Consider the following 25,457-nt stretch of genomic DNA (forward strand, 5'->3'; position numbering starts at 1 on the left):
CGAAAACCATGTGACACAATTTAAATATTAATTTTACCTTGCAAAATAATGTTTTTTATTTATTCCTAAGATATGACATGTCTGATCTGTGTATAAATACGCTTTTTTAGTCAGAAGTTGACCTTAACTTAGTGTTTTGTAATAATGATATTTTAGAACCTTATGTTAATATATTTAACCTATTTCTTGGCATTAGTAGTCTAGGTTCCGTGTTTTGTAGAATAGTGTGTCCAAATATAGAATGTAAGCAGAATGTACTTGTACTTTTGTGGTAAAGTGTGCTTATTCCTGCCTAGTGAGTACATGACAAAGCTCTTCCAAAGTGTTTTAGAAAGTGCTTCTTGAGACAAGCATAAGAAACTTCCATTCCTCTTGTCCTTATGTCTCCAAAGTCATACCCATCTTTAGTTTGATTTACATCTTCCCTTTGACAGGATTTTAACACTACCATTTGTTAACCTTGTCATACACCTGGACACCAGGGAATGTGTTCTGCAGTTGATATTTCATTTCCATGTTTATCAGTCACGGTTCTCTACACACTGTGAGGAGAGGCATTCACAAGTTTTGTGAATATCTGATAACAGGATTTCCTTAATACTGTATTCATCGGCTTCGGGCAAGTCTTTCAGGAGAAAGGACGTGTTGCTTTATTTTGCTGTACCTGTTTGTCTGATTCTTACATGTCTGACTATGGATTCAGTTTCTTGGCAACTGATTGTCAGCTATATTAAAAAGTAGTGCAGAGATGTCTCTCAGGATCCAGTGATGAACAAGGAGCACTGCTGATCTGTCCTGATCTGACCAGGGTACAAGTTCTTGCTTAAGTTAAGGCATGGACCAGCTATATGTAATTTCTGTAAACACCTGCCTGACCAGTAAGAGAAACTCTCCCAGTTAAGAAACCAGTACTGCTCACTCCGTGGGCTTCAAGATTGCATCTAGTCATAAATAACCATGGGTCAGGAGCAGGCTGAGGCAGGGGAGAGTGATCCTCCATCATGCAAAAGCTGGCATGTTGTTCCCTGTGTTGGTTTTTTCCCCTTCCCACAGCAACTGCTGCTGCATTTAGTACGCAGAGGAGGGCATTGTCCAGTCAGCAGGCAGAGCACAGCCACCCTCTCTTTTGGGAATGGGGCAGAAGTGGAGAAGGAAAGGGTATTGCCTATTGTCAGATGAATGTTAAATTACATTGTGCCACCCTGCTTCAGAACCAGGGAATGATAACCAAGCTGTTAATTAGAGGCATGTGTGTAGCCTGAGACCACAGAGACTCAAGATGGGTGCACATGTGTCTGCCAGCAGATGCTGGCAGGAGCCAGTGAATCAACATGTTTGTGGTAATGGTAACATCTCTGTAACTCACACAGGTTCGTTGATTTGTTAAAATTTATCACTGTTAATGTTCTCCTTACCTTTAAGTTTCATAATAACAGATTGTAAAGATGGGTCTTTTTGTCCCCTTTCCAAAAGGAGTAGGACATAGTAAATTTTAGAAGATGAAAGGTACTGCAGTGGGTTGGTGAACCCACACAGGGGTTAGTCTGTACCTGGTTAAGGGCAGCTGTGCAATAGGTCTCGCCCTGTACAGGTGGGATAGAGGCATTTGACAGCAAAGTGGTGGCTTGAGCTGCAGGTGAAAGTGTCCTGAGCTGTCCTGTTTAATGTGATTGAGCAAAGTTCTTGTGCCATGTGGGAGGTAACAGCAATTTGCTCAGCACACGTGCAAATGCCATGTGTGGATGCACTGACTCATGTTAATGTAATTACCTCACTGTAATTGAGTTAAGTACAATTGATTTAACAGTAGTGAAGATGAGCTCACAGTTACAGTCTAAAATGTGAGTACATATTTGATTGTCAGGTTTACTGTTTCTTGCAGGAGGTTGAAGTTTTTCTTCATAATACAGTGAATGAAGAATGTGCTTAACTTTAGCCCCATCCACAGTCTGAGTGGAACTTAGGATGGTAGTTTTTGTTTTCTTGCATGTGTTTTCCAAATACTGTTTGAGCTATCAATAATACACCTTTTGCAGAGCAGGAGGAATCAGCACAGTGTGCTCAGCACCATTTTATTTATCAGCGGCTCTGTAGGCTGGGTTCTGATGCTAAAGTAGAATGTCTTTTCTTGTCACTTAATTGCTTTTTGTGGGATCTCATGGCAATAATTTTTAAAGCCCGGTGGTTCAGTGCTCCACAAACTTGATCTTTTCTCAGAAATGTTTTTCATTCTTGCTTTATATTAGCTCCTAGCTGCTAAGAAGCTCAACTATTTACTCAGACTTAATCCAACAGTACTTGCCATCTCTAGTTCAGTATGTTAGCACTTACTAATCCATGATTTTAGAGGCAATAGAAGTGTGAAGATGACATGAGAAAGGGTTTGAAAAAAAATTAGTGTCTTGATTGGCTCATCAGTTACTAAGCTTACCAGATCTTAATTGTATACATTTGGTATATTATGTTAATACAAATTTACTTCCCAGCGAAGTACAAACTAAACTTTGAATTTTATTTTTTTTTAGAGGTCATGAACTGGTCATTGTAATTATTGATAGAAAGGCTTTGTGACAAATTCCAAATTTTTCATGAAGAGTTCATCTGTGTCACTCTGACCACAGTGTTCTGAAACTGCTTTTAATTGCTAAACTTTGTTTATCTTTTAAAGCTAAATTTAACTGATGCTCTTAGGGTCTGATTTGACATAGTTTAGCACATTTAGATTTGGTGCATCAGAAGGAGCAGTCTTACTTTCTTTGCTCTTTCTGTGCTAGCCCAGGCTCCAGCATCAAGCAGTTCAGCAAGCTAAACTTGTTTCAAAAACCAAACATACACAAACCCACTCTTTTTTTTTTTTTAATTAAATTTGTGTGGACACTGCTCCCTAAATTAGTGATGACTCAGATGATTGCCAAACCTGGTACAGAGGGTGGAGGAAAGAATCTGCATCTCCAGCAGGGAAGAGCAGAAGGGAGCTTCTTTTTCCTGACAAGGTCATTGTTTAAATTTAAAATTATGTTAATGAGTTTATATCATTTTAGTTGTGCTGTCACTTCAGAAATAGTTTCTGAGAACAGGATATTCTGGAAACAGGATACTCTATGTATCTACACATTGATACCCATATCCCTGTCTTTGTCTACACATACTGATGGATTTTCTAAGATATTATAGATTCAGACTGCTGTTTAAAGAGCCAACTGTTTTTATTTTATGATCAGTTCATTTGCAATGGGTTGGTTGGTTTGTTTTTAAGAACCAAAATGTCATATTTGGCAAAAAAACTTGCCTGGATAACTTCTTATATTAACTGTAATGGAGCAGAAAAATACCAGGGACAAACCCACAATATTCCATTCAGTTGTGATTACAGGTTGTTACAGCATAAAATACAGTTAATATATCTTATAAATCTAAGCACATTATTAAGCATACTACCGTTTCTTTATTAGAAATTCCAGTTAAGCCCTGAAGTTGAAGCATGTTAAGGAAGCTAAAAATAGTCTTGGTGTTTAGGTGTTTGAGTCAGAAGGTTTCTAAGACTTGGGAGTAGACTGTATCAGAAATGATGCAGTGCTACTATTTGATGTAGGAAAACACAAAGTAGGTGCAGCAATATCAGGTCATTAATAACGCATTCTGGTGGGTGAGAGTTCTTCAGATTTCAGAAGAACACCATTGATGGCCATCTAGTAGTAATAGTTTACATTCTGAGATTTGGTGAGTGAAGCACTTGTTAGCTCTTCTGAGTTTTATCCTGGTTTGGAGCATGGAGCCATTTTGACCAGCCAATAAAGATACCTTTTTCTATTAATTTAAGGACTTGGATAGTTGTTCAGACACCATTAACTGGAATTGAGATTAAGCCCTGTGTGAATCTTTGTATAAACCAATGTCTCTGCCTTTATGTCCTACTGGGGCACGAAGGCAGAAAACCAAAGGCACCAGTGCAAGGAGAGGGACTCTGTTGAAATAAACTAGTGACATTTGAAGTGCAAGCAATCCAGACCTCCAGCAGGTAAGCTTTGGGCTCTGTATTTATGGAAACTTTTAACAATACTTTAAAGCCTGTCCCTTCAACAAAATTTGTGCTCCCTAAACAGGGAAGCATCATGTGTTAGCAAGCTCTGAGGCAGGCTGCATTGGTAACCTGGTCACCCTCTCCTAGGCTGAATCCATGACCCAGCTGCTTCCTGGCCCTGAATCCTGTCTCTTGTAAAAGGATCCTGTGATGTTCCTGCTCAGCAAGTGCCACTGGGCTCATAACTGCCACTTTTCCCTTAAGAACAGTGATGTGTTAATCAGTGACCAGAAATGACCTTCAAACAGAAGTATATTTTTTATAGAACTAAAAGCAACAGAGGGAAAAGCATCTTAAAATCACAAGCCACAGACCATGTGACTTGGCAGGGCAGTGCTCTGTAATTTCCTGGGCTAAGTAACACCCATTCTCTCTAGATGGCTGCAATGGAACCTCTTTGGGTCAGTCCATCTTCCTAGTTTCTGAGCAGGGACCCTGTCCTATCATTTGGGAATGACATTTCTCCTTCTTCAGTGTTAGTTTTTACTTTTTCCAACTAGAAGATCCGTGTTACTTTATTCAGGATCCTAGGATTTATCCCAGTTGTTGCATGTTGCTTTGCTAGGCTGTTCTTATGAGAGCACTGCTGGAGAGCTCTGTCACTGTCCTGGCCATGTGCTTAATTGACTGATCATACATACATAGCCAGTTCTGTGTCCTTTTCACCAGACAACAAATGGTTTTGCTACTGGTTTTGATTTTATATGTGATAAGCCTTCCTTCTCTATCATATCAGGCAATGAGAAATGGATAGGGTAAGAGTGTTATTTCCCAAGAGAGATACCTGTGTCTTAACTATCTGTCAGTACATTCACAGTATGTTTTCTTTGACAAGAAAGAAAAGTTTTTAGATGCCTGTTTTCCTTCTGTGCCCTTTGGAAAACAGGACAGCAAGATTTTTAGTTTTTGAAAGCTGCATCGATGGGAAAGCAGTCAATCCCCATATTTACTCTCTAAGAAGGCTTCTCTTTCACATTAGGTTATGTGCCATTTAAGAAAAAATACCTGGTCTTAAAGCTGTGCTGTGATATCACTTTTATGATTTTTACTTCTTAAATTCTCTTCTAAACAGCTGAATTGAAAATACAAATATTTTACTGATAAGAGACTAATTCTTGCATCTTCAGGTATTCCTAGTTTTAGTTGCTTACTGGAAAGAAACCTGAGGTCCCGAGTATGTGAAAATCATGCATCTTCCAGCTCTACATCTGTTTTTACAGTGTCTCTTCTCTATGTATTTAAGTGTCCTAACTGCCAGGACCTGCCCTTCTCTCACTTTAAAGTTTCCTATGTTTGTTGTTAGCTTCAGGGGCTTATTTCTTGGAAAATACTTGAGTATTCAGTCGAAGCTTTAATTTTTTGTAGTCTCGACTTTCTGTTTTCTTGTAAACTTTTTTTTATTTTTCAATTTCTTATCTCAATAATATCTTGCCTGACTATATAACAGACATTTATGCACCGGGATACTCTGAAAAATATTCCCATGTTTACAGAACAAATCCAGCCATAAGAAATGCCATGTGCTATAGGAACTGCAGAGACCTGACAGGTGACTAATCATGAACATAATCTTATTATTTCCTTGCTTTCTTAAAGTAACTATTCACATGAAATAGCAGTCACACCTAAGTGGTCAGGGATGTGCAAAAGTACCATGTAGTTATAAAGAACAAAAGCTGGTTTGCTAATTTGTTCTTAAGATATGTTGACTTGAACTGTTTAGGAAAGTGAGATAAATTATGTCAGATTGGTTTCAAAATTAGTCACTATCCTAAGTTTTGTGTTGTTTTGCTTGTTTGGTTTGGGTTGTTCCTCCTCCGTCTCTGTCCATGAGGACATTTTGCTCATGAGTACAGTGGTTTATGAAGCCTACACAGTCCTGTAGCCCATGATACTTACTGTTCTTGGAGGAGGTGGTTCTTGGGGTGTGTGTGGCTCCTTTTCTGTGCTAGTTTTTTTTTTTTGCCAGGGTGTGGAAACATATTCTAAGTACACTTCATGCCCATGGTGTCCTGACCAGCTGTGCTGTGTCACAGGTGCCTGTGGGTACTGCACAGCCTGCCAGCTCTTCATGCAGTACTTCACATAGCCTCACATCCACTCTTGGAGAATCATTCTGTTCTTGACACGGAAGAGGTGGTACACTGCTCTGTCATCTTCTTCCTGCTGTGTAAGGTGGTTGTCAGCTTCTGGAATTAATGCAGTACTTCTTTGTGGATACAGACATTAGTAATGTATTTTTTTAGCCTTCAAAACACCTAAAAGGCAGATTTATCAGGTTAAATTTGTCAGCATAGTGAACAGAATTGCAGTATGTTATCATTTACTAATTGATTATTTTTTGCAACAGTTGCATCACAGAATATTTTCTTAGACTGTGCCTGTCTAATTAGACATATTTATTATATTATCCAAACTTGCTGAAACATTTTTCCAGAGGAGATCATAGCATCACATTGATATCATGTTTTTGGTTAATGAAATTCTTACCTGCTCATCTGTTTATACCTTTTGTCCTTTATGTGTTCTATTAGAGAAAAGGAGACTCTGTTGTTCATGTTCCCGTCTGGCCAAGGCAGGCAGGTCTGCTCACCAGCTTATCCCTGTGCACCTCTGTACAACCCCATGGCTCTCAGGCCTCCTGTCTCACTGCAGGGGGGACCTACAGTCAGAATCTGTATTTTCTCCCTCTTACTGCATGGAGCCTGGATGAGCCAGCAACTGTTGGATCCTGATCATCCCCATTTTTACCTGTAGCAGCTTTGAGTCCCCCCCTCGAAGGTGGAGATAGCTTTTGACTGATGTGCAAAATCTGATTGGGGTTAAAATCTGTGTTCTCCAGCTAGCCACACCTGGTGGAAATAGAGCATAGCTATTTCACATAACATTTTCACCTACCATCTTTTACCAAAGCCTCAGTCATTCCCACACACAGGTGATTGTTCCTGATTTACCTCCCTGCATCTTCACAGCTATTTATAACTGAGAGTCAAAGGCTGCACAAATGGATGTTGGCCCATGCCCAAGTGAATATACTGGTAATCATTAGAGTTAATTTAACGAGTGCTTGAACACTTGGTCAGAAGTCTTCCTTCTCCTATAGCTTTCATCCTGATCCTCCTTGCTTCCTTTCCCAATGGATACCTCTGTGGGAGCTGCTGCTGCAAGAACTGCTGGGCACATGCACAGGTATAGGAGCTGCCTGGATTTTAAAAAAGCCTTTGTGGTTCAGTACTGCAACAATGCTGTTCTGCCACAGTGTAGTATGCCCAAGAGACATCTGCAGAACTCAAGTTACTGACAAGTCATGTTTTCTGCCAGCAGGAGCTTCCTAGCTAACATTTATTGTACTTTGTAATGGACGCTTTGTGTGGCCTAGTGTTTAATTTCATTGCTGTTTGATTGATGTTCTATTTGATGAATCTAGGCTATGCAGTTGGCTTTAAATTGCATGTGTGTTTTCACATGCTCATACACAGGTATCTGAGCTGTGATAATGGACTACTGGGTTTGTACAGTCAAGGAGGAACACAGAGATGATACTGAAGCTGAAGTCACACACCTAACAAGTCTAACTCTTGTTTATTTCTCTCACTTCAATTTGTACTCACTTGATTTTTATGGTCACCATTACCTGCCCCCTTCCATTCCATAATGTGTTGTGCTTTCAGCTCCAAATGGCTAAATCTTACACAGTGGCCAGAAAATAAATGTTATGTGGTCATATGTCACTGAAAGGAGTCTAGAAAAAGAAACAATGCACAGAATTTATTGTTTCCCACAACTCAGCTGGGTTTCTTTCATTATAGTTACTGTACGATGTAGCTCTGATTTTAGCCTTTGGAGCTTTTTTCTTTCAAAACATCTAAGAAAAAATGAAGCCTGGAATTTGTTTACTTCCAGTATTAAAAGTAAGCAGCTCAGGGGGCAGGCCACTTTTATTTGACCTGTAAAGGAATAATTTAGATGATAGAGATTTCAGGGTGCATTTTTTTTATTAAGGATTTCAGTTTTTTGGGGGTAGTGAGCTGTTGGTGTAGGCAGGAAAGGGAAGTGCTGGAAGCTTTCATTGATGTTGTGGCTGTCTGTGAGAGCAGGCCATCGCACTAATGCTGCAAAAAGACTAAATAGAAACATAAATATGTTGTAGTGGAAAATATTCAATTTGTATAGTTCTAGTTTTTATCACATATGAAATGCAATGTTATGAGGGAAAAAAGTCTTCAGCCAGAACTAGGAGGAATAATGTAATTATGACTGATTAAATCTTGCCACAGATGGGTACAATAATTCCTTGGAAATGAAGAAAATGTAAATATTGCAAAGCCTGGTCTCGTGATCCCTTGGCCTGGAAAGGGTATCTGGAAGAGAATATACTCAATCATTGTTTGTGCTCCCTTTATCAGCCAGGATCTGTGCCTCTGACAGGCAGGGGAAACTGGAGGGTGCCACACATGCCACCAGTACCCTGTGAAACAACAGACTTCTAGTATTGAAAGAAGGACAGATGTTGGAAGGATGTTCCTAGGCGAGGCAGATAAACCATAAATGTGTGTTTGGAAGGATTTCTCTTATGGATTGCTTGCCTTACAACTGCATCAGAACTAGTCATCTGCCTGGGTTTCATAATGAGATGCGTCTGGCGTGTCTGAGGTGTAATCAACCCACAAAGCAAACACATTCAGAATTAGCAGGCTGATACTTCTGGGTCTGCTCTCCTCCATGAGTGTTGATGGGAGCTGTGTCAGCACATTGCAAGAGGAAGGACTTGTCCTTAAGGAACCCCTTTGTGTCTTCCTGCTGCAGCTGGTCTGAGCCTCTTTCAGGAGGCCTCGGAAAACATTTACATTCTTTGCCAGAGCATGCTAAAGTTAGGTCATAAAAATGACAGATTCAATAATGGAGTCTTAAATAATATTTAAGTAGTCTTGTATTCTCTGCAATCTGAGCCGAAGCCAACATTTTTGTAATTTGATTGATGCAGTTGTATGCAGGATGTTCCAATTACTTTTTACCTAAATAAACATAATCATAACCATAGCAATGAAACAGTATTTTAAAAGTAAAGTTTTTCAAGCATTTCTTAGTACCTCTCCAATACCTATGCTAGCATTAAACAATTTATCTTTTAGAACTCAAATCCTTAGTCCTGTTCTATAAAAGTCTCTTTAATCTGCCTTCCATTTGCTTGAGAAAGATTTTGCCTTAAATGCTGTTTTCTCATTTTTATCACTGTAAATTCAGAGGTGTTTCATTGAAACACAGACCGTGTTTTCTGTTACAGAATATAGGTTTGATAACAGAAGTGGCTCCAAACCAACAATTTCTGTCAGTTTTTAAAATGCAGCTGTTTAGGGAGCTAGGTCACAGTAAAGTTAAAAATTAAATATTCTCCCAAATACTAAGTTAAAAGTGCTGCTAAGTTCACGTTACTTTTTTGAATCCTCAATGCTATCTCCTCCCACTCCTGTGTATTTCTAAAAAATAGTTTAAGTCAGCTGCTCATTTCCTGTTACATCCAGTTAGACATTTATTACTAGTTTCACTGCTATCTAGTACCTTGATTGTCATCTATTTAGATCATCTGCCACTCCCTTCCCTTAAAAAAAAGTGATTGTTTGAAGTATGAAATAACCTTGTACTTGTTCTTCATCCAAACCAAATGAGTTCTTTTGTTCAGATAGCTGAATACCTAATAGTTATTTGTAGTTCTGATAAAATTATATCAAACGAAAGTATAGCTGCCTATAAGTTGGTAGAACTGATGTCACACTAGATTATTTACTTAAAAAAAAACCTAAAAATTGAGTAAATGTGTGTAATCTGCTGTACAAGAACAGCTAAGGAAGCCATAATTAAGGAGTCGTAGAAGTATTAGCGACCTTGAGTCATAAGTGAGGAATTGTTAATATAGTATAAGTGTTGTTGTTAATTTTGCTTTTATTGTAAAAGGAAAGGGGTTTTCCTTTTACAGTACAGAAAATGTTGTGAAAAGAACTAAATATCCCCAATAAAAATTGCAGCCTATTTATTGCTTTTTTTTTTAGCAACAACATTTGAACGCCACCAGTCTTGTCAAATATTCTTGTTTTATTCTTGTGTGCATGGTGACTTTGACTTCAGTAAACAAGTATTCTATGCGGTATTTTGTGTGTTTTGCTTGTATACTGGCATATTAAGTAAATGGAATTAAAAAATAGTTGGTAAATACAGGTTCTGACCTCTAAATGGTTTAGCAGCATTGACGTATTGCCTGTGGATGGTGTCTTTTGTGTAGGACCTTGCACAGTGCAACATGAGTCCTTGGTGGGAAGCAAGGACGCCTGTACCATAAAAGTAAAAACTATATTTGCCCAAAAGCTGGTGAATAGTTCAAGAGAGGTGTTTGTTTACAAGAGGATGGATTTTTATCTTGGAATTGTTTAGGGCATGGTTACTCTCAGTTGGCTAAAATACCATGCGTGTTCACTTACTTTCTCACTCCCTGGCTATAAGGAGCTTTCAAGCAGATAGCATTTTTGTCTGAAGAATTAGAAGAGTCATTGAAGCATAGAGGAGCTTTGCACTAAAGCAGCTGATGGCAGTTTTCAGAAAACATTCTTTGCAGCATGATCTCAGGTTTCTGAGGTGAAGTTGCAGTCACGGTGCTGTGCTGGGCTGGCAGTTCTTAGCCCAGGGCCTGGGGAGGGTGGAAGTGATATGATGACAGTTTTTCAGGCTCCAGCCCATAGGTAGCTGGGGAGGAGGAGAAAAAAGGAGGTAGGGGCAGGGGTGGACTGCCAGCATGGCCCAAGTCAGAACTGGCCTGTAACATTCATTCTGCTCCCAGTACTTGACTGGGAGGAGAGGACAGTTGGTTTGTCTGAGGCTTTGAGAACCTGTAGATTCTGTAACTATCCACCACTTCTTTTTCACAGCTTTGTTTTGGGTTCAGCCCTCAGCCAGGCCATTGCCGTAGCCCATGCCTTGTAAGATAAGAGCCCTGGGTTTTTTTGGCATTACCCAGCCCTTCTATCACCCTGTCCCTGGCCTGTTGAGAAAGTCCAGTTGCTATGTTCCATGAGGATCCAACAACCATCCACTCTTACCTCCATCCTTACCACCCTAGAGTCCTACCTCAGTTTACTGTTCACAAGTAAAATTCTTTTTGTCCTGGTTATTGGCATGTATCTACAAACATAGCCCTGCTACCCTTGCCCTAATCTGTTTATCATTTGGATTGCAGAATTGTTGGTGACTACCTGCTACACTACACTTCAGGAAGAAAGAGGCAGGACAGAATAATTGGGATGTGTTTTGCCATGAGAATAGGGTGAGATGAACAGGTTCAGGTCTCTGTATGTATGCCAGTTTGCTGATTCATTTATTTAAAATGCAGAGGTTTTTTAGTGTCAGCCTGTGGCTCCTGTAGCTGCCCACAGTGTTAGCCATTCTTCTGTTTTCTAGTGAAGTGTGAACCACTTAATTTTCTCATCTGAGGAGTTACAAAAAGGTGGACGAACCTTTTTGAATTTTCAAAACCTCAGAATTTCCTGGTACTATGTTGCAGTCGGTATACGGTTTAAAAGTTAAGAGCAGCTTTCTCAGAGATGGATGTTCAGTGTCTATGGGAAGAAAACATGACTCTCAGGCCACTTTTATGCAGAGGAAGGGAAAGGTGCATGTGCAGAAAGACATCCTGCTACATCTGAATTAGCAGATCACAATCTGGGCCTAATTTATTTTTAATTATATGCAGTGTCTTGAGATGGTGGGAGGTGGTGAGGGAGGTGGATTTATATAGCTTAAACATCTCTTGACACAGGGGCTTGTCATTCTCGTGCGTGGGGGTGTAGAGAGGAGCACAGAAATGAAGCTCACAGACATTGTAGGGCAGGCATGGAAAACAGAGGTGCTGCAGTTGTTTCTGGAAACATGGTTAACGACACCAGAGAGGTGTAGTATATCTGGAGGAAACTGTGGTTTAGGTGACATAACTCTACCATTGAGTCTCTGCTTTGTACCAGAGTACATTTTCAGTGCTGGAAAAATGCAGCAGACTGTGAGGTGTACATTGCGCCTTCCTGTGCTTTTGATTTCCTCCTCTGTGGAATGATGTACGTTGAAGCTGGCAAATTTTTAGATCTGCTAGAAGAGAACTGTGTTTCAGTATATCCAGCTTGCTTTTTAAAATGAGTCAAGCACAGCCATGCTGCCTTCTGTCCTCACCATTAAACTTACAGGAATGATACCTGACAGGAGACAGCTTAGCCAAATCCATCTTGTAGGTTTCACTGCATTTGAATCCATTCTGAAAGAAATGAGAGTAGTGGACTTGGTGGAATTTATGGATTTTCTGGTGGCACACCCTGTTTTTCTTTTTTTTTTTTAATTTTTTTTTCTACCCCCAGAAGAGAACAAGAAAAGGGTCTAGGATTCTGTATGATACCTCCTTCCTTCATGTAATAGATGATCTACAGGAGTGGCTTGTTTTGACCTCTGCCTTGTGCTTTTAGTAGAGAGGAAGTTTGAAAAGTACTATGCCTAGGTGAACACTACAAACACATATGCAGCTCATGAATTTTTCAGTTTATTGCACATTGTCAGGGGAAGAGATACACCAAACAGTCTGATGGTGGTTTTCTTCCCTCTTGGGAAGTTTTCCACTTGGAAGCATCACTAAAATGGATTGAATATCAGGATGCCTTGAAGAGTCTGGTCAGCTGGACTTCAGGGCCTCATATCCTGGAAGAATAAAAAATTGGGGGGAGAGCAAGAGCCTTATCCTAATGAAAATAGAGGGAGGGTAATCTGCCCTGTTTATTGATTGCATAAAAGGTCATGTTTGTTTGTTCCTAATCTTTGTAGAAAAGAGCCTTTGGGTTTCTGCAAAACTTTGTTACAGCAGATGAGTATTTGGAGCAGAGAATGAGGTGGTTTCAGCTGCACGAAGGGACTGCACTTGCCTGAGGGTGGGGTGGCTCAGTGGTGAGTGAAGGAAGGAAAGGGCCCCCATCCTGGGGTGTCTGCGGGGCTCCCAAAAGCTGTACAGTCAGCTGGTAGCAAGGGAACACTTGTGGGGAAGGAGCTTGGAGGTGTTTGACCATCGTGACACCATCAAGAAAAGATGCTTCTTCTGATGAGGGTCTGGGATTAATTGAGATTAAACTATCTGAGATTAATAGTGTAGTTTCAGGAGATCACTGAGGAAATTTGAGTGTTGGCAAGGTGCTGCACAGGACAGCCTTACCTGCCATGGCTGCATATTCACGAGGCTTCTTTTGAGGTTTGCTGGGGGTTTTTTGACTGCATAGAACTGATTCAGGGAGCAGAAACAAAGCAGAAATCTGTCATTGCCAAGAAGAGCGAAACCCTTCTTTTCCTGAGTCAATGTGAGGCTTTGGTGGGAAAAGAGGAACTTCCCTTCACAAACTGACTAGAGTGAGTCAATTCTCTCTTGTGACTGATGAGAAAATACTTAAACTAAGAAATGAGAGAAGAGACTGGTTTGATTTTTATGCCTGGTGTTAAAGCACAGAACAAGGAAAACTGGGTAAATGAGAATTGCATATGCAGTAACATAAATAGTCTGTGCAAAGGAGAAAAGGGTGAAAATTACTAGCAGAACACTCATTGTGTAGGTGCTACACAAACAAAGAATATACTTACTATAGCAAGAAAAGAGGGCTATGTCAGGGAGGAAAAGCAAGAGATATGTTTAGTATCCAGGCTCTTATTATTATTAAACAAAATCGAACAGCCACTGCTGAATGCTGAACCAGATACAGAGACAGCGAGAACATGGTCAAATAGCATTCATGGCCTGAACACAAATACTTAAAATTATGCAGAAAATTGGTAAGGTTTTGTTAGTGAAGTTGGCACCTTGAAAACAAAGGGTAACATGGACACAGTAGAATCTATTTGGCCAAAATCACTTTGTGAAGGAGTTATGAGGGATTCGTTGTAGATCTCTAGCTTAGATTTATATACAGACAACATGTCTAATACTACGATATAGTGATGTGTTTTTTCCTGTAAACAACTGTCAATAGTTTCCTTACCAAAAGAGTAATTCAGAGTAGAAGTTGTGTTATTTTGGACTTGAAAGGAATTGCTGATCTTTAATTAGAAAACATGATTGTTTAAAAAAATGAAGATAAAACATGAACTGTGTTTACTTGGTTTAAGTTAAATGACATGACAAAAAGTTGGTAATTTTTTTTTAAGATGAACATATGCTAAATTTAAGAGAACTGTTTAGTAAAGATAGGTGAGCTGAAGTACTGGAGGCTTAAATAGAGAAAAGGTTCAACTTGAATCCCAAGTAAAGGAAAAGGAGAATTATGGCAAATTACCTAATCATGATAGCAGAGACCCTTTTTTTTGGGAGGGATATTAGGTTGAGAAGAGGTAATGCAAAAAAGGAATAGATTATTAAAAGATATCACTTCTTGGAAGTTGTGATGGAACAGGAACTGAAAGTATTAAGCTGAGTTAGAATTAATTTAAAATTCTTAAAAGTTAAAGCAGTTAATAGAAGTTTCTTTAGATACATAAATTGAGAAAGAAGAAATCCTTCTGTTGTATGGGGTGGGAGGTTTTGAATTAGAGAGAGCCTTTTGTTCAAAAGTTAAATAAATACCTTTGTACACTTCTCAGTAAAAAAAATAACAGCGTGGGGACAACGACAGGATGATGAATGGAAACGAGGTTATGAACATGACTACAGTCATGGTGGAAATTCAAGACAGAAACAAGTTCCAAGTAAATAAAGGTGTGAAATTGCAGTGTACGGGCTGTGTGTGGTTACTGCCTGCGTACCAGTTCTTTCCCTACTGTAAAGTTACTTGCAGTAGCTTTCTCATAAATGTTTTATACATGTGATGTACATGGCTCTTCCTTGTCTTAGAGCTGAAGTGCAAATCTTTGAGAAATAGTGTTTTGTAGCTTTTTTAAAGTTACTTTGTGTTATGTTAAGCTTTTAAAAAATCCCTGTAATGCTGTAGAGTTTGCTTTTTTACATAAAATATTAAGGAGAACATTCTCATCTCAAGAAGTTGCTGTTTCTACTGTGTATGTCCTGGAGCTCGTTGAACTTTTCTGTGAATAGATTTAGCTCACTGGAAAAACAAAAATCTATCTCTGTTTCCTCTTCCTCTTATCCTCCCCCCTTCTTTTTAAACTGAGTTTGTTTCCTGTCAGATTAGAGAGTTAAATTGGCTTATGGGGAGGACCAAAAGAAGTGCCAGATTTGGTGCAAGATAAGCATCTAGGAGCAGGAACAAACCCCTTGAGGGTCAGCAGGAGCAGTGTTGAGGTGTTTTGCAAGTGCCCAGTGTCTTCAAATCCTGTGTTAGTGCAGCAGAGCTGCACATTGCCCTTGGAGGGGCTGTTGTTCAGGGTAGTGAATTTTTTGTTTGCTTTAGTATTCTGCCTGCAAAAATACATCATCTTCACAAACCTCCTAAAATGAACTTTTGATCAACAGCAGAAGTCCTTATAGCAGGACTTGTATCATGCAACTGATACTATTCTGCATGGGTTTTGACCTAATGCAGGGAAGAGCACTGCTATGCATCCAGTGTAAATTGTTTTACTTCTGGATCCGAGTACCCTTGCTTTACTCAATGGTTGATGGCTCTTGATGAAACTGTACGAGGTTCTTTTGGAGAGATTTTCTTACAATCTTTATTGTGGTTGAGCTTTAGAATATGCTTTCCTTCATGTCTGGATTTAATTGTAGATAATTTTGGAGGGAAAACAGTTTTCTTACTTTGGGAAACTCAGCATACTGGTGGCGTCTGGTCATTGTACTAAACAATCAATCAATCACTAGATAAAAAGGGGCAGAAATGAGAGATACAGAAAATAAATGAGGTAAGCAGAATGCCACCAAATAACTTTTCCCCCTTATCCCTCTAAAGTATTTAATGTCTGCAACAGCAGTTGTTCACAGCCCTGACTAGAAATGGCAAAGTTGTGACGAGGCACTTAGTCCCCACACTTATTAAAAGCAATGCACACATATCTGAGGCAATCGGGCCCCTGTAATGATCCTTAATTCCAGACTTCCTTTCTTTTGTAGAGCCTGGTGAAAGCTGTAAGCACTCCCTGACACTGCCCAGGAATTGGTGCATTTCTTTGGGGAACATTTTGCTAATACAGTTTATACTTGTTGAGTTTTGATTTTGGTTTTGTAGTAGGAAATGCTTTTCACAAACTTGTGATCATGAAGTTTTCTATTCATACTTGTTGTTGCCAACATTACTACAGGATTGACAGCATTTTGGACCAAGCTGTTGCTTGTAACAGAGATGTGTGAGATTTTACATTAGGATATCTATTTAAAAAAAAACAAAAACAAAAATAAACAAATAAGCAAAAAACCCAAACACAAGAAACCCACCATAAATGGTCCTGTCAAATTAAAAAATAGAAAAAAAACAAACCTGCATTCTGAAATCACTGTAGTGACTGCTGGTAAAAATAACAGTAAAGTCTCTGACAGCTGAAAGAGAGAAAGGAGGAAAAGCATGTTGCTTTTAAGTTTTTCTCTTTGTTTGTTGGCAGTGTGCCCATACACCCCATTCAGGGCTCTAGAAATGGTTCAGTGACTTGAAACTCTGGCTGCTTTTAATTGTGTCAGTTTTATTTGTTTAAGTAATGTGAGGAAAATACTGAACTAAGTCTCTTAACATTAAATTATCAACTTTACAGACATTTTTTGTCCAACTCTTTAGACAAGTTAAGAGGGATTCAGGTTTTAGATTTGTTTTGCTGATTTCCAAATGCCATTTTTTCACAATGGCTTTGAATTGTTGCTGCACCCTCAGAGAATCTCACCATGAGCTGTACATTTGCACAGTAAGTCAGACAGCACCAAATCCATCTTTAACATTGAAAAGCTGTTGAGATCTATTCAAGGAAAGAACTGTGCAAGTCATTTGAAGTGGGGATTTTTTGACATTTTTTGTTGTTAAAAGTGCTCGAAAAAAACATGCAAAAAATGTACACCTGCATAACGTGATTAATGAAAGCATGATTGTTGCTGTACTTAGGCTTTCAAATATGTTTAAAAATCTCTTGTAAATAGGGTGCTTTGTTTAGAAACCAAGTTCTGTTGTTAACAGTGAAATGAGAGAAATAAAAGCATTCTAGAATACTAATAATGCCCTGCTTTAAGTTATGTTTTAAGCAAGTATTTATTTTGAGGTAAAGTAGAAGACGATGTTATGTGTATCAGATGTTAACGTTTTAGCATTTTTTAATAATGGTGAAACTCAGGAAAAAATGCATAGCTCTTACTGAAACTTAACTGTATCTTCATTAAGTTGTGATTAAACAAGTAGACAAGCATCCATGCTGTGTTCAGTATTGCAGGAAAAAAGGGCTTATGCCTTTGAGGTTCCCTGGTTATTAGCACCCATCTGTGTTGGACTGATTGTCTAGTTTTGGAACATTCAACTGTGTGCTAATTTTGAGACAGAATACACCTTATTCAGTTCTTTCCTTTCATCAAGATTTCCCTGGTGGCCACTGAAGACTGAAGAGATGTGGATGGACCTAGAGAAGGACTCATGCCACAGGCAGTGTCTGTTGTTTCATTTGAGGGGTGGCAGAGTCTTCTTTTGGCATATTCTGAACTTGGATGTTTCATCATTGTGACAAAGATCCCCTTGTTGCTATACAGGCCTTTCAAAGTGGAGGGCTTGCTTGAAATTATACTGCCTTCCTGAGTGGTTTGTTTCATTGGTTTGTGTACAATTACTGTCCTCCAGTTGCATTAGTAACAATATTTGCCTATTTATTTTTTCATGCCTTAAATTTTCAATTAAAAAAAAAATTCAAGGTAATTATTCAGGGAACAGATATTATATATTTCTTCTTTCCTGTGTCACACAGGCCTCCCATGCTATTCCCCCCACCTTTTAAATACTGCTCAGCCTCCAGCCTATAAAATCAGCAATTTGTCTCCTGTTTCACACTGTTACATTTGTGTGGGAGAGCCAAGCCTACTAGAACTGCACAACTGGATAAGCAAAGCCAGCCTTTGTCCTAATGAGTGAAGGAAGATGTGTTCTTGGTTACTTTTGGCTGCTGGAAAAATTCTAAGCACCTGAGCCACTCAGACCAGCAGTGGTAGTGTCTTGTGCTGGGTACACTGAGAACTTGGGGTTTCAGGAAGCTGAGGCATATATGCTTTCACACGATTTCATTAAAATAAATATTCCAAATTATTTTATAATTTAGTGCTGTGAAAAATAGACTTTGCAGTGGCATCCCTCTTCAGAAAATCAGGGAGAAGTTAAGTGACACGGGTCCCCCAAGGTAGCTCTGCTGCAGAACCAGGACAGCTGTAATCCTGTTCTCCAGTCTCACCAGCACTGGGTTAGGATATCAGAATCACAGGAAAGCCTAGGTTGGAAAGCTCCTCTTGATTTCATCTGGTTGAACATCTCACTGAAGCAGGGCCTTGGGCTGGGTTATTTATTCAGTGCCCTGGTAAGATGAGTCTTAACTAGTTCCAGCAAAGAGAACAATTACTTTGGGCTTCTCTGTTTAATTCTTTCTATAGTGAGCAGTTTCTCCTTGCGTCTGAAACTAGTTTGCTCTGTAGCAGCTCAGACGGAACTGTTCCTGCCCTTGGTCCTGTTCTCTGTGCATCCTTGTGAAGAAATCGGCTCCCTCTCTGTGACCTGACTATGAACTGCGTAGGTGTCAGTTCATGTGCTCTGCTAAAACAGGGTCTTGGTGCTGCAGACCTCCCATGAATGGTTACAGGGAGCCCATGTCAGGGATTGCCATCTGATTTCTACATGTTCCTAGTTGCACTTGTCGAGTAACAGATGCGAGTTGTGTGTCACTTGGCCTTCTTTGACATGTGACTGATTTGGGATGGCACCTGCAGTAAAGATTTCCTTCTTGAATCTGTGGTTCAGCCAAGTGAATGCTAGAGAATGGATTAAGAATTAGTCAGGATACACTTTTTTCTCTTTCCTCTGAGGAATCCATGAGCAAAAGAAGAAAATTTGTGTTGTAACTCTCCTGAAAGACCTCTAAATATGTGTAAATTGAGGTATTTTGTAATATTCTCTGTGAGTCCAACTGATTTCATTCATCTACCGTGTAATTTCTAAAATAAAAGTATACTGCAGCCACTTTATCTCCACCACCCACAAAAGCCTCCCTGTCATTTAACTCAATGATCATTTTATTTAAGAGTTTGATTAATCTGATTTGTTCTGGAATGCTTACTTAATTGTACATCATATGTTTGGAATCTTGATGAAAATTTTCATTGTATCAGAATCAGTGGTAAGCTCCTGTTGACTTCAGCTTGTCCAAGATTTTTCTACTGCAGTGTAATACTAAAAAAATTATCAGTATTTATTTCACTTGCTCTGATGATGAAAATTTCCTTTTCTGTGAATGAAAATACATACCTAAATCATGCTAGGTAGATAACATTTTTGGTGCACACAACAGAAATTCAGCAGCTCACTAGGGATATTTGAATTGCCCATGTCAGCAGACTTTGTTCAGAGTGCCTTCCTTGTGCCTCTCATGCTTGCTGTATCTGATTCATTTTCAGAGCAGCAGACCCAGATACAGAGAATGCAAATTATTATAACTTTGATCATAAATTAATTTGCTCTGAAGTGAACATTTGCTCTCTTTTCAGAGATTTTCACTTCCTGAGACTTGTTAAGAATTTTTAAAGCTTTTAAGAATATAGCATTTATTCTGCTTCATCTATAGCATTCATCACAGAAAAGGAAAATGTTATTTCAGTTTTGCTGATACTGAAAATAGGTTCTTTTTATTTGTTTAGTGTTGAATGGGGTTTTCAGTGTATCCAGGACTATAATTTGTAGTATCATCTGCTACAGCTCACGCAGAGGAAACTGTTACTCAGTGTGTGTGTTGTAGGATGGTAGATGGGGTAATTTGTCCTGTTGATTATAAATGTAAATACTGTTTTTAAGGCAATGGTAACCAAGAGTATTTTTCCTATTTACAGAGCAAGCTTTACATGGAAGGATTTAGAAGCCTAAAAGAAGGAGAACCTGTGGAATTTACTTTTAAGAAATCTTCCAAAGGCCTTGAATCAATACGGGTAACAGGCCCTGGTGGGAGCCCCTGTTTAGGAAGTGAAAGACGACCCAAAGGGAAGACAGTACAAAAAAGAAAACCAAAGGGAGATAGGTAATTACCTTACTTTGCTATTCTCCCCTTTTTTTCTTTGCAAGTTTTTCTTGAAATTATGTTTTCAGCATTTATTTGTTTGTGAAAGGAAACCCTTCTATGCAAATTCGGCTTTTGCATATAGCTTAGTAATTTAATTAAGGCTGTATCTATACAACTACATCAATCACCCACTGATTAGTTTTACTTGAGAAGGCTTTATTAAATTAGAGGGAGCCTGCAGAGGAGTATAATACAATTTTGAAGATATTGCTATTAGACTGGAGAGAGAGAGGTCAGTCTGAATACAGGTGAAATAATGTGATGTTTAGGTGAGAACTGTGCATGCTAAACAGACTGTCATGTGCAGTGGGGTTTTAAACTGCATCAGTAGTTTAATATAAAAAAAATGTAGGTGCTGCAGTAAGGGTTGAGATGTATATAATTTGATTAATTATATTTTACTTACTGGACAGCGTGTAATGTATTTCCGAAGGTTTTAATTCCTGATGGTCTGAGGAACTGTTGTAATAATACTTTACAAATTTCAGGTTAATTTTGATTGCTGCATTTCTCTCTACACATGTGCAGCATGAGTCCTCTTCACTACAAAGCTACCTGCACCTATTTCACCAAGAACAGCCTTCTTGCTTGAAAGCTTATTCATTTATTTAGGTGAATTCACCCTTTTTTTCTCATTGCCCAGCCCAGTAGCTATAGTGACTGAGGCCAAGGTGAATACATACTTTATGAGGATTCTAGTAAAGAACATCTAAACAGCCAGGTTTTGCTGGCAGTATTTGATGTATGGCATGGCTGAGAGGTGATGGCTCTCTTCCGTTGCACATTCTGAAGCAAAGAATAGCTCAGGAAAGATAGGGTCACCTGGAAAGGAGATGTAGCCCAGGTTTGAGATATTTGGGATCAGAAACCTTTACTAGCTACAGATGAGCTCCACTTGTCCTCTGTTAAAAGGGTCTTTATTTTTGTCCCTCACACCTTTTTCTTTTTTAATTTTTTTTTTTTTTTAGTTAAGAACTGGAGACGTGATACTTGTCCCTCTTTCACCTTCTTTGTAAAAGCTAAAGGCCATAAACAAAATTTATTGCTGCTGTAACAGATCAGAGTCTATAACCACAACAAGGAGAGACTTTGTAAGCTGGACAAAGCTTTCTTTTTTGATTGCTCTCCATATCTGGCCTTGTAGAGTCATGTTGCGTACAATAGCTGGTTTTGGTTTTTTGGGGTTTTTTTTTGTTGGTTGGTTGGGTTTGTTTTTTTTTATTTTGACATAGGCTTTCAGTATTATTCTGATTTAAATTATTGTTTTTTCCATGAATTGTAGTTGCTAATCTGTTTAGGGTGTTAGCATTACCACTGTTCTTGATGTCTCATACTTTGGCAGCAAATAAAGGCCACAGTCATGCTGGTGTGATCCTGTTGACCTATTTGTTGCACGTGTATATGAAGGAAGACAGTCCTTGTTTCAAAAACCTTGAAATTTAAATGGTCTGGTTGTAAGCAGTCAGGGAAGACTACATATTGAAAGAGGCAGATTTGAACAATCTGTAGTGCACAGGGTAGGAGATGCAGGGGGAAGCAGTATTTTCCAAGGGCAATTCATCTTGTCCTAGGGAAGCATTTAAAATGTTGGGGTTGAGTCTTGCCTTGCTCCTCTTCAGGGACTACAGAGGGATCCAACTCCAATCCTGTGGATGCTTCCCTTGTAAGTCTCTAAAATGAACTCTGCTTTCAGTCATGTTTTTTCGTAGCTGAAGCATAGAAAAAATTGAACAGATATACCCTGAAAAACAGTGCGGGGGGGGCTGATCTATGAGACAGTGTACTCTCTAATGTTCACTTGCCTTTAAAAAAAGGGGAAATTCAAAATTAATTTGAATTAATTTGAATGTGAAAATGTGGGCAAAAACATCTACCCACTTCTGTCTCAGAATTCTTACACTTAAGTCATAAGACACCAAAAAAGGCTGAAATTTGAAATGTTTGAAGTAGCATTGACATTATCACTCAGTGAAAAGCAGAGTCTTTGCTTGAAGAAAAATTAGTTTTGAACGCCTAGACAATAAAAAAGGTGCACCTCCAACATGTCTAGTGAAAAGTTTCTTGAAGATTGCTGTTGTACTGTGAGAACTGCCTCCATTTATGAAAGCTAATTCCAACTTCTCATGTTCATGTCTTTTTATATTACCAATATAAGAGTGTGAGAGCCCAGCCTCAGTGCATCTTTTTGTGTGGATCCCATTTGAACGGATTCTGTTACTCTAATTACTGAGAGGAGTTAGAGATAGCAAAGATGGGGAGAAGAAAAGGGAAAAGAGCAATATATGCAGATAGGGAGGAAAAAAAGTCATGACCCTGAAGTTACCAATGTTGGTGAATTTTGTGAGGCTTCCATGGTAGGCTCAGGGTCCCTGTAATTTGCAGTACTATTGCTGTGGGGACCTTGCTCAATAATATTTCCTCTTTGGCATTACTGTGGGCCACATTGGTTTTCTAACATAAGTGGGAATTCTGTAATTGTCACCAGTGGCCACTTGGTCATTCTTTCTCAACGTGTTGGCATGTTGATATGTGAGGAGGGGAATATTTGGGGTCCATGTGGAATGAAGCTGTGGCTCTGAGCAGCCTACAGGCTTCAGGTTCTTTGACCTTACTTTAATCTATTGTAATGCATGTATGTACTTTTTCACAGTATTTAGAGAAACCTGGGCTAGAGGGGAGGTTTCTAAATGAAGCTCAGGTGTGATTTTCATCTGACAAGTTCTGAGTTCAGAAGTGGTGTTTTGTGGCAGAGATGCACAGTGGAGGGGCTGGTGTCTTCCTACCTGGCTAAACCAGGGGATGAATTTGTGAGGAGTTGCATTGAAACCAGCTGCAGCTTGCTTTGTAGGAGCTCTTAACACATGCCAAACACAGTGTGGCTTTGCTCAATTTTGGCAGTGAGCTGACACAAAAGTATGCTAGGCTGCTCTCTAGGAATGACCGTGGGGATCTGATGCAGTAAAGACAAAGTGCTCTGAAATCACACTTAATCAAGTACTTAGTAACTTGTAGACAAGTCTGTGATTTAGAGTAGAACAAATGAAATCAGAACCTAACCCACCATCTCAGAGTAAAGTTGAGGGAAAAGGGAGGAAGGAAAAAATGACGCTACTTTCTTTCTATTTTTTTGAACAAGCCCTCCCAGTATTTCTATGTTGCCTAAAATGAAACCAGGTAAAGGACTATTTTATGAGTTGTAATTATTTATATAGATGGGAGAATATTCTTTAGTGCAGTGTACATTTAAATGATTTAACCAACAGACCTTTGAGAATATATTAATAAAGGCGCGTGATGCTCACAGGACTAGAGCTAGAGTTATCTTTGGGACCTAAAGTATTACCCAGTATCTGTAAATATTCCTGCTAGGAGCTTAAACTTGGATACTTTTTCAGCAGTGTCTGTTACTCTGTATTTGCTTAGCTTGGCACTTGCTTCATCTGGAGTGTTTTGGGGGAGATGGGGCGGTTGGCAGCTTTTTCTTTTTTTTTTCCTTTTTTGGTTTTGAAATCTTTATACCAAAATGGAAGCAATAAAATAAAGCAAGAAGAAAGGAACAAGGAAGAAATAATTGAGTACAACTCTATCTCCCAGTTCTAATTTATTTCATTTCAGTCTTGTGATACCTTCTGCGAACATCACACTTGTGGCTGGGGAACTTTCTAGTACAGGTGACCTATGTCAGTAGGTGGTTTAGATTTAAACGTGTAATAAGTAAGCACTACCTTGTGAGATTGGAGGCTGACATGGAACATTTCACTGGCTTGGTTTATAATGCAGCCAGCCCTGCAAGTAAACAGCGAGGGAGGGATTTGGGAGCTGCTTAAAATGATGGAGCTCAACGAGCCATTGCCGCTGGATAAATCGTGATGCTGAATTACACCCTGGGATATGACTGGTGGAACAACCATGTATTTGTAGCTCAGTTGGCTAAACAGTGATGAGCACTGCAGCATGGATACAACACTTTGAAGACTTTTTTTTTCCAGTGTAGATGAATATGATAGAGGAACAATTAGAAAATAAGTGTTTCTGTGTTAAGATGTTATAAATGGTGTTCACCAGTAACTCTTGAATGTGACCAAAACCATAACTTTCAGATGAAGAAAAACATAGTTCTAAACCACCCACGGGGTGGAAATACAGCCACTTAGGGAAGGGGGGATTATAATTAAATAATTCTCCCCTGATGAACTGTCACTTAAAACTTCATTGTGTCTGAGTCAGACAGAAAATGGTTTTAATATCTGAAGACATTCTGTGGATGATCTGAAGTCAGACTACATTAAGAAAATCTTAAAGGTCTTTAAAAGCTTGTGATCTGCACAAACAGCCACTAAGCTGGTAGGATGCAGGAAGGGATGACACATGGTGGCATGCCATGGAGGACATTTGAATTAAAATTACTGGACTAGGAGAGCTAGTTTAGGACAGCGAAGTTACATGATACAAAGTTACTTCAAACTTGGTATTACATCAATTCCATCTCTACTGATTGAATCACACTCAAGGATATAATCTAACTTTCATAGAAAAGCCTCCTACAACTTGAACGAGCAGATTTTTGTGAAGGAGATATGAATAATGGGAGTGGTATGGGCTGGAAGGAGAGCCCTGAACTAGTACCAAACGTGGCAGAATCACATAAAACCCATGCTTAGCAGACAGGTGGGGAAAGCCTGTCAGTCCCTTCTCCTGGGGGTAAGCAAGGCCAGGCTGTTTGTCACCGTGCACAGCTACAACAAAGGGGATACATCCACTTTGGGCAGGTCCTGAACAGCACTGGGGTGAAACGGGGAACAGGCAAAGTGAGTCATCCAACCAGGGAAATGGATGGCAAGTTCAGGGAGTTGTAGCCTTTGGCACAAAATGGTGTCAGCATGTTACTGTCAAACAGTGAAATTTTCCTACTCCTCTTCAATGCAGACTGCATTCACAGTTCTGCCATTTCAGAGGAAGCTGACACACAAGAAATGCAAAAAAAATTGCATGGTTTACACCAGTTTCTTATAAGTACAGCCTTGCAAAAGGACCTTAGTTGAGGGTGGTGTTTCAGCAATTAGACCATGAACACCTCTTCCCTGACACTCTTTCACCTGGTATTAGATGGCAAGAATATCTTCATTCCAATTTTCATTCTTGCTTT

The 25,457-nt window shown here is 39.2% G+C and overlaps 1 protein-coding gene across 3 annotated transcripts in view; it reads left to right on the plus strand.

The window, feature by feature from the left end:
• LIN28B (lin-28 homolog B) overlaps positions 1 to 25,457 on the plus strand; it is a 94,788-nt gene that overhangs the window by 37,018 nt on the left and 32,313 nt on the right. For all 3 annotated transcript variants that reach the window (XM_058835552.1, XM_058835553.1, XM_058835554.1), the window contains one exon: positions 20,085 to 20,269. In XM_058835552.1, the coding sequence (XP_058691535.1) occupies positions 20,085 to 20,269 (185 nt within the window). The remainder of the gene's footprint in view (positions 1 to 20,084; positions 20,270 to 25,457) is intronic.

This window comes from Poecile atricapillus, chromosome 3 (genome assembly GCF_030490865.1).
Source record: "Poecile atricapillus isolate bPoeAtr1 chromosome 3, bPoeAtr1.hap1, whole genome shotgun sequence".
NCBI classification, from domain to species: Eukaryota; Metazoa; Chordata; class Aves; order Passeriformes; family Paridae; genus Poecile; species Poecile atricapillus.